The sequence below is a fragment of the Poecilia mexicana genome, unplaced genomic scaffold, assembly GCF_051168715.1.
Source record: "Poecilia mexicana isolate PSO_F unplaced genomic scaffold, ASM5116871v1 scaffold_8, whole genome shotgun sequence".
In the NCBI taxonomy this organism is placed as follows: domain Eukaryota; kingdom Metazoa; phylum Chordata; class Actinopteri; order Cyprinodontiformes; family Poeciliidae; genus Poecilia; species Poecilia mexicana.
The window spans coordinates 17,341,752-17,351,637 of record NW_028263377.1 but is presented as its reverse complement, the minus strand read 5'-3'; the positions used below and the strand labels follow the sequence as shown (position 1 = coordinate 17,351,637).

Sequence of the window (9,886 nt, the reverse complement as noted above, 5' to 3'; positions counted from 1 at the left end):
TTTTGCACTTTATAAATCTTTCTAACGCTCTTGAATAGACGGACTTTCCTTCTGTGTTGCCTTTCTCACACTTTCTCCTTCCACTCAACATTTCGAACTTGGATACAGCACTTTGTGATCAGGCACTTCCTCTTCATTTGGAGGTTGTCAGTGACTGTGTTACACAACTGTAATATCCCTCTAGGCTGTGTCCTATGTGTATTAAAGCCTTTCTTATTGGCCTAATGTACTGTTCTACTTTGTGAAAAAGGCGAACTTTGGGTTTTCATTATCTGTAAATCATGTTATCAAAAAAAAATGAAAAAGAGAGAAAAGCTAGTCATCTGTCTGCGCGTAATTATTCACCAAAATGTGTGAATTTCAATATTGCATAAAAATTGACGTTTCTGTAATACATTTTATTGATATGCATTTGTAAAACTGGAGGTCAGTGTAGCGGAAGGCAACTTGAGGTGAGCACCAGGTGAGCCCCAACCAAGCTTTTTCTGGTCAAGCCCACCTGATCAGAAAAATTTTCTTTACCGGAGAGTGCAGTTTGCCTTTTTTTTTTTTTTTGGGGGGGGGGGGGGTATCTTATCTCTGATTCACCTCGTCCACCGGGAGCAGTGTTGACCCGCGCTGTGTGTGCCATCGCGTCCCTAGAAACGCGCTTCCTCTTACATACCAGGAGCGAGTCCCTCTGGGTGAACCAAGAGACAAAATGGGACCCGATTAATCAGCCTGCCGCCGCCTCATGACTGGGACCATGGAGGTGGTTGTGGTGAAACGGAATGGCTTTGCGCACGGCGAACTGATTCAGCACCATGAATGACAGGTATCACAAGGCGGCCCGGGACGGCTACCTGGACCTGCTGAAGGAGGCGACGAGGAAGGATCTGAACGCGCCGGACGAGGATGGCATGACACCGACTTTATGGGCGGCCTACCACGGCAACCTGGAGGCTCTGCGGCTGATCGTGGCCAGGGGGTGGGTATGATTTATGACGAAGTATACCCAATAAATCCTAGGCTTTAAAATGCATCTGAAGGTTCATCATAGATGATTTCTGAATACATTTTTTATTTCGATTGTTGCTTACTGTAATCTGAGATTTTTATTTTATTAAATGTTTTACCCGTTCAACAGTGCGTAATTCAACTTAATGGGCGTAGCGCCTGAATACAGCTCATTTAAATTATTCTGCCAGCTTATGTGGAAACATTTAGAAGAAAATGTAGTCACTTAGAGGACAAAGGCAGATTTTGTAGTGCAACAAACTACCACACACACACCAATTTCTCAAAGTATGATGCTTCCATGAAACACTGTGGGGATAGTCTTAAGCCGTCTTTCCTGTTTGCTGTGTTTCCCACAAGCTTTGTGGCAATATTTAAATGCTACTCCTTGTGTATTTGTTTCAACTGTGATTATCGCTGTGCCCTTTTCCATCAAGATCAGACCTGTGGAGTCAACAAATAATAGTTGCCATGTCAATAGATGTTCCCACCTGAGCTGTGGCTCTATCTGGAGCTCCTCCAGAGCCACATTGAGTCTCTTGGATCCTTCTTTGATTCCTTGCCCAGGCTATCACTTTAGGCTCCCACTTCATTTCAAAATCATACACTATTTTGCACATAAAATACAGATACATTGATAAGGATATAAGGTGACCACTATCATAAGGCACTGTCCGTTCACAGTTCCTCAAGTAATTATTCGATTGTTAGTAATTATTGTTAGAGCAAACAAATCAATTTTATCTATTAGATCTGTATTTGTCTTTGTAAGTAGAATGTGTAAGTCTTTTGATTTCTCCCTTTTTTAAGTTAGTTTCACAGTTTTATGAAAAGAACTAGGAAATATTTCATTCTGGTTTTCAGAAGATGCTTTATGAAGATTTTTGGCAAGATTAGCACTGCTCTACTTTTTTGTAGAGCAGTTCATTTCTCATCCCATCGGGTTGACCTGGTTTCCGAGTCAGCCAGAACAAAACGTGATTCTGCTTCACTTAGCAAATTTAAAGACAACATCACATCATTAAACAATGCTTAATTTGTCAGAGACAGTTTATTAGGAGTTAAAAAAACAATAAAAAAAAACACCAGGGACAGTTTTAGCAGGTTATCAGTAAAGACTGTCAGCTCTAATTTTATAATAAATTCAGTTTGAATTTGTTCATTTTAAAGATGAGTTTGTTCAGGGGACCTCAAGAACTCCCAAAACGCCCAAGATGACCTCAGCTTTAGTTCAGTATTTCCCACGAGTCGAGTGTACACAGCGCTGCAGCACATAGGAGACATAAAGTACTGATTGTCCAATGGAATGAAAATAAACACTAATAGTTACCATAAGTCAAACTTGTGAGACAATAAACAAAGGAGAGAGGTCCAAGTGTCATGGGAAAGATGCCCTATCTGCTATGTTTGGCTCATATATCGCATTGAGCTACCTGCAGTGGCATTAAACTGTCACTGAATGTGAGGACAGAAACAGACCATCAGATAATAATGAGACAAGGCATCTGACACTACTGTGCTAAGCATTTTACCACAGATATAAATTGCGACACATAAAGCCATCGTGTTAGATACCTTTGTGCAAGTACCATTTTGTAGGATTTGAACTCAGATGGTCATAAATATATCATCTGAGTATAAGTAACTTACATGTGTTCTGTTTCTTAAATTTATAGTATGTTCCCTGAACTTTTTTCAACTCTGTGCTCACGCTGTAATTCCTTTTGGTCAGAGTTTTATTGTTGTCTTTGGTGGCTGTTTACCCATCACTGTCAGTCATCAGCACTGAAGATAACCCATTGCCTTAACACAAATTCCACGAATCATTCGTTCTAATCTAAAAAAAAAAATCCCAAATTTCTATCCTCTCTTTGAGGACACGAAGGACGCTCCATCGAAATCAGAACCGGGTGTTGAAAATCGCTGCCCAAGAATGACACATATCAAAAATCCTTACAGTGACACCCATCAATAATAAATCTGCAGTAGTTTCATGTCCATAGCATAAAATATGCAGGAGTCTATGCGGCTACCATGGAGGACAAAGAAGAGACAGAACAGTTTGGCAAGAAGTGGCTTTATATAAAACCTTCAATAAAATAAATGAAATATATTTTAACTGAAGTTAACTTAACATTTTGTTGGAGTAGGTACCAGAAGAAATGCTTATTCATATATAGAAGTAACTTAAAATAAAGATGCCAAGAAACATTTGAATACAGTTTGATAAAGTATATAAGGAAAAAAATAATAATTTGTTAAATTTGCATATTACATTTATCTCGCGACAAAAAGGTTGAGATAATCAGTGAAAAGCTTGAAAACTCATCTTTGGCTGTTATCCAGCAAGCATGTTGCTTGATCTGACTTGAGGAATTCAGGAGGACATCACCAGTCAGACCAAACTGTGTCAGGTGCAATTTATGTGGCCTCCCTTGAAACAGGATACAGGTAGTGGAGCCGTGATGCTGGCAAGCCAGCGGTCGTATTACAGACCTGAAGCAACAGTGCAACACACATTAAGGTAGTCCTCGGGTCGCGGACGGTCAGGAAAGCGAGGACTGAAGTATTACACTGGAGGACATTAGTTGATTGCTGATTGAAAAAAACAAACAAACAAAAAAAAAAAACAGAAAAATAAATGCCCTAAACCAAGCCAGCATTCAAGCTTAGTTGTAGAAAGTAATCTAGAACTTAACTTTCCTAAATCCTTTTCAAAATTTCATAATCAATAAGGATTTAGTGGATAACATTTTATAGCCAAGTCAACATGGCTTGGTTTGGCCAGTTTTTTTCTCCCTTTGTAAATAAAATCATTATTGTAAAACGGCATTTTGTATTTACTCTGGTTACCTTTTGATTGTTTTGGCCAACAGAGGCAACCCAGACAAGTGTGACATATGGGGGAACACACCACTCCACTTGGCAGCTGCCAATGGTCATCTCGACTGCCTTTTCTTCCTGGTGTCTTTCGGTGCCAACATATGGTGCCTAGACAATGACTACCACACACCCCTGGACATGGCCGCCACGAAGAACCACATGGACTGTGTCCGCTACTTGGATTCCATCGCTGCCAAGCAAACAGGGCTAAATCCTAAACTGGTCGGCAAACTGAAGGACCGGGCATTTCGTGATGCTGAGCGACGGATCAGAGAGTGTGCTAAGATGCAGAAGAAACACCGCAAACGCATGGAGCGAAAGTTTCATAAAGAAACCTCCGAGGCTTCCGCTTCAGATGTCATGAGTTTCTCCAGTTACACTGGCAGCTCCGTTAGCCACAAGCTACGCAACTTCAGCACAGCCACTATCAGTGTGCCATATTCTCAGGTTGGGACTTTTTTTGTGGTTTAAGTTTGCGTACACTAATTGACATATTTAAATGTACTTGAAATGATTAAAACACTTTGATTACTTCGTTATTGCATTGTTTCTGTACTGTTAGGCAACTCTCCATGCCACAAAGCGAGGGAAGACAAAGATTCAAAAGAAGCTGGAGAAGAGAAAGCAAGGAGATGGAACTTTTAAAATTTACGAAGATGGAAGAAAGAGTGTGCGCTCCCTTTCTGGACTTCAGTTAGGTAATGATGTCATGTTTGTCAAGCAGGGGACTTACATCAACCCAAAAGACAGAGGGCGTCGAAATGTTCGAGATATGTTCCCCAGAGACAACGACGATGCCATTTCTCGTGCCATGAGTGAGCCAGACCTTCTTGGACCAGATATGGACTACTCTGAGATCAGCACAGACTCCGGACATGATTCTCTTTTCAACAGACCGGGTCTGGGCACCATGGTCTTTAGAAGAAACTACGTAAGTGGAGGAATGTTCAACCTCGGTGCTCGAGACACGACCCGCTCAGGTAATAATGTGCGTTTACGCAGTCGGTTGCAGCACTATCCAAGTATAGACGAAGACAGCATTGGAAGCGCACGCAGCCTGCAGGAAAGAAACATGGAAGAGTTGCCTTGGGAAGAAGTTGAATTAGGGTTGGATGATGATGATGAGCCTGATACAAGCCCTCTGGAGGTCTTCCTTGCCACACTAAGCATGAGCGAGTTTTACTCCATATTCAAAAGAGAGAAGATCGACTTAGAAGCTCTCCTGCTTTGCTCTGATCAAGACCTTAAGAGCATTCATATCCCATTAGGGCCAAGAAAAAAGCTATTGGATGCCTGCCAGAGACGACTGGAGACCATGGAGGACCCAGACTCCATTGAAGACACCGAATTGTGAGTATTGGTAATTTTATCTCTTCGAAAGTCTAAGCAAGAAAATATTTATTGGATTTATCGGCTTTCAAAATTTATTCAGCTGCCACTGAAATAATGACCAAATCTTTATCTTTGGATGCAAAGCATTTACAATGACAGCATTCTCATTACATCTGTGAAGATGCACTACAGCTACTAAATATATAGTATTTGGCTAGATAGAGGTGATTGTCAGTGACTGGACAACAATCTGTTAAGACAAAACAATATCACCATTTCTTTCTCAATGTAGAGCATGAAACCACCAAAACTGCAAAGTTACAAAACGGTGAGGGATAGATGCACTACTACACTTTAAGATGCAAAGTATCTGGCTAATATGGTGGCACTTGTAACAGATACCCTGACATTTTGTAAAGAGTTGATGTATTTGTAAATGTAGGACCTCCTTTCCAGGATTATTGTCTAGGGTGAATTTAGCCATATGTGCTGGATTTACGCCTTCGTTTGTGAAATCAAACCTTAATGTTTTAAGAATTTCATTAGATTTTTCATTAATATTCAATTCCACAAAGCTGGTATTTACTCTGATTCCCATCTGAGAGCTATGGGAATCACGTCCATTCTGTAAGAACAACTCCAGTAGGTCCAAAAATCCATGTGCAGTTTATTTGCTTGGACTGATGAGTACTTGGTGTTAAATTAAAAGCATTACTGAAGTATAGCATTGACTTTATGCATTACTGTAATTCAGTATGCATCCAAGAAAAATATTTTAGAATGAAAATTAGAAATTAGAATGAAACTTTAGATTTCTGAACAACCTAAGCTCATACAACACCTCCAGAAGTTTAAATCCATAAATATCTTAATGGAAGCAGGCCTTATTCTGACAGTTCTTCTGTTTGTTGCACCTCAAAACCAATGTAGCTAGACAAAACATCATTTATATACCTATATAAGGAGAGGGTATTATATTTTTTATTAAGATTTACAGAGGAAACACAACTAAATAAGTGAGGGAATCAGGATATAGCTGTGAGCAAAGGTCTAGTAATGTAAGGCACAAACAGATTTATCCCAGATTAAATGTTTCTTTGTGTTCCAGAGGGCCATTTGAGCAAAAAAGAATATGCAATATAAACATATAAACACACAAGTTATCCCATGCAGTTTTGCGTTCTCTAGAATGTAGTTAAATTATAGGAGTGCTTGATGTCAGGTTTTAAGCCTGACATTAATCAAGCTGGCGTCTTGATTATGTAAAGAGCATTTAAGCCAGGAATATGCTTTTAAAAGTTCAGCCAACAACAAAGATGATGCTTTTCGGAATGTTTTGTTTAGTCACATTATATTCAGTTTTCACATGAATTAACCGTTCAACAAAATTAGAAAGTAGACGCACAATTTAGAAATGGGAAATACATAAAAACATTTTACATTATGTTTTTTTTTTTGTTAAACTTTATTCGAGAAGCATTTTCTTAACATGTCAAAAAACAAACAAAAACATCGTATTAATAGTAAAAACATGAACTGTAAACTATGCTTTTGGTTTTTCCCACAGGTAATAGAAGCTGTGGATATTCACTTTGCTGCATTGTGGGACATGATGGAATCAATCTTCATATTGAGCAGGAAGAACTTAACAGTTTTTACTGTTACTGGAAAAGCAGACTGAATACTGTCATGGTTAATATGTCAACCGAGAGGAAATGGGTGAGATAAACTCTTAACATGATTCCTCCTTGTTGGCTTTGGGGGATAACAGGAAGTGTCTTTCTTTGTTGGTTGGATAGTCGGAGTTGATTTCACAAACTGAAAGATAGTTTTCAATGGACAGCTGTTTTGCCATGTCATGCTGCATGCACTGCGATAACGGCTCTAAGAGATATCATCCCCTGTGGGGTTAATCCAACCACTTCATGTGCCTGCATTGTTTGTGCCTGTCCATTTGCTTAAAAAGTTCAGTGTTGATAAGTTTATGAATACATAGACACAAACCTAAATCTAAGATTATATCTAATGTTAGACTAACCACCATTTGAAGCAATGCTTTATTCACATTGAATTATTTTAAACTGTATATGTTTACATGCGGGATGCCATGTTTGTCTAAATATGCTTCAAAAGGCAATGACGGGCCAATTGTCGAGATGACTGCTGTAATTTACTGTAGTGGTATGCATTGTGTTACCCCCTTTTCAAGTCTTCCAGCTGTTTTTACCTCAGTATTTTTCATTTACATCTGCACAGTAACATATATTATTACCTATCTCAACAACAACAACAAAAAAAGTTTACTTCATTGCAAATAAAATTGCTAGTCTTTTCAGAGTCCAACCTGGTAAAGATCTAGTGTTTTTTGTGCCTTTGTCTATTAAGTCGTTATAAGAGGTTTCTCCATCTCCACCATGAATGTTGTCCTTTCTGTGGTGGAGAAACATAATTCGCCAATGCAAGAGACACGTTTCTTATAAAGGGGTGGGAGATAGCCAGACATGACATCCTGCAGAAAGTCATGTTTGCAAAAGATAACTTCACATCTTTATGTGCACACAGTCAGAAGGAATCATGCACCCAAAATTGAAATTTACTCATAGCTAAGTGTGATGTCACAAATTCATTTTCAGTTGAACTGCAGCCTCCTTTGGTCTTCCAGCAATTGTTCCATGCACAACCCGGAGTTGTGTTTGCACAGCCACAGCAGCTGGTATTGTTTTTCATGTAGAAACCCAGGATAATTCGATCGTCATCATATAAAATCAAAACCATAAAATACATCAAGCCACATTGTTTAAGACTATGAATGTCAATCAGTTAATTCAATCTGTTTAGTAAAACAATGTGGAGTGTAACGAAATCTAATATTCTTTTCATCTTCAAACAGATCTGAAAAAAAAATACTATTAACACTGTCAGCACATGCATGTGTTGGTAAAATTAAAGGAAAACTTAAATAATTGAATTATTTATTTAATTAACATTTAATTGTTGATTAAATCATTTGTGATGACAAGAGCAGTATAGCACAGTAGAATGCAGTAACCCATAAAAAATGAGTTTGGATTAGTTTATTTATAGTGCAGAGCAGGAAACCCATATATTTTATTACCAACATGTCTAAAACTCAATGTTTTATCGCTGAACCTGTAAAAGCTGTTCAACAAAAAAATTACTGCAGTTTGTTTTGCAGATAACTTGTGTGAACAAGAAGAAAAGTCACGCAAACTGCTGAAATTAGACCCTTATTGGGCAAATTATTTTCTAAATATGAAATGTATTTTTAAGGAGATTGGTCTGAATGTCTGACCAGTCACATCCTGTCACAAGGAAGTTAAGACATTATGCAAATAGTGTTAGAAAACCTTATAGTTAAATTGTGATGCTATTGGTGATTAAAACCATTACTCATATAGACAGAAAATTCTTTTTAAGTTGTCTAATGTTAAATTTAGCCACAAGCTGAGTCATGATCCCAATATTACCTTTCAAAAAACGATGTACACCTGAGCAAATAGTTTTCTATTGGTGGTGTGACACATCATGCTCAAAATACGCAAATGAGTTCAGCGTTCTCCAGGTTCCCTCACTCATAAAACGCTTTGGTCTCCAACGTCAAACCTTCTTGAAGCCTATATGAATTCCTTTTGTTTAGACAAATCCAGGTTAGTTCAGGCCTTACTTATTTGTCACATATTTGTCAAAGATATGAGAACATGATACAAATTATAAATGTTATGTAGTGTTGTGAAAATCAACTTTACAAATCAGCCGTAGCTTTAACAAATCTCCAACACAGATTTAAAAAAAAAAGTGAGTGCAAGTTTTTTTTTTTTTTTTTTTTTTTCTAAAAACCAATCAACAAAACAAACATAAGTAGGAGCAATTAACCAAACATTGAGCACTGGCAAGGTGTTTATGTTTTTAATTACATTGCATTCAATTCAGTTTATTCCTATAGGTTTTTACTTCAATTCTTTTTGTGATTGCAGCATTTTTCCATTATTTACTATATTTTTGGTTTGTTTCTGTGTGTCTGGGAGTTTGCATCATTCATGTGCTTGCTGCACGTTTGTACCTGTTGGCTACCTTACTCTCATCAAAAGGATCAACACTTTGACTTGTTGAAGACATAGTAAACTCCGATGGATTCTCATTTAATACATCCCCCTAAGAATCTACCTATTCACATGGGAAACATGTTAAGGTTCTCCTGAAGTTTCTGTCTCTGAGTTAGAGACAGCCACAGAACAGAGAACGAAACGCTATTGTTCTTGCATTTTCTGCCAAATATGCAATAATCCACACTCGCTGCACACATACAAAAGACAAGTGTCAGTGGTGCCTCTGTGCTGCTTGATATGAAAGGAAGGAAGCCGACGTGCAGATAAGTACTGTAGTCAGGAAGCTCATGGAGCTCTGTTATCAAAAGGAAAGAGACCGCTGTTCTTAGCAGCAACAAAGTTTCAGTGAAGGAGAAAACTTAAACAAGTCTGACAACTGGGGGGAAAAAAAGCTGTTTCATTGTGATATTTTCATGTCTTTAATAAAATGCATCTATTCTTTAACAGTAGTGAAGAGTCAAAGAAAAGTTCATTTCTCATTCCTGGAAGCATATTTCCTCTGGTCCTTCGTTTATTCTAAATGTAGCAAGAAGAGAAACAGGGAGGGG

At 38.2% G+C, this 9,886-nt stretch overlaps 1 protein-coding gene across 2 annotated transcripts; it reads left to right on the top strand.

Annotated features, from left to right (window-relative positions):
• Window positions 1-416: 416 nt before the first annotated feature.
• On the top strand, window positions 417-7,554 carry ush1ga (Usher syndrome 1Ga (autosomal recessive)). 2 transcript variants are annotated; one of them, XM_014990868.2, is made up of 4 exons: window positions 418-967; window positions 3,873-4,326; window positions 4,442-5,229; window positions 6,779-7,554. In XM_014990868.2, exons 1-4 carry the CDS (start codon window positions 804-806, stop codon window positions 6,780-6,782), a joined length of 1,410 nt encoding a protein of 469 aa, XP_014846354.2. In that variant the 5' UTR covers window positions 418-803; the 3' UTR covers window positions 6,783-7,554. The 2 variants fall into 2 exon arrangements, with proteins under 2 accessions (XP_014846355.2, XP_014846354.2); XM_014990869.2 differs by lacking the exon at window positions 6,779-7,554 and having other exon boundaries at window positions 417-967; window positions 4,442-5,233.
• The last annotated feature ends 2,332 nt before the right edge of the window (window positions 7,555-9,886 follow it).

Coding starts and splice junctions, on each gene's coding strand:
- ush1ga (XM_014990868.2), top strand. CDS start 804: ATGAATGACAGGTATCACAAGGCGGCCCGGGACGGCTACCTGGACCTG. Junction 968..3,872: donor CGGCTGATCGTGGCCAGGGG/GTGGGTATGATT, acceptor TTTGGCCAACAG/AGGCAACCCAGACAAGTGTG. Junction 4,327..4,441: donor TCAGTGTGCCATATTCTCAG/GTTGGGACTTTT, acceptor CTGTACTGTTAG/GCAACTCTCCATGCCACAAA.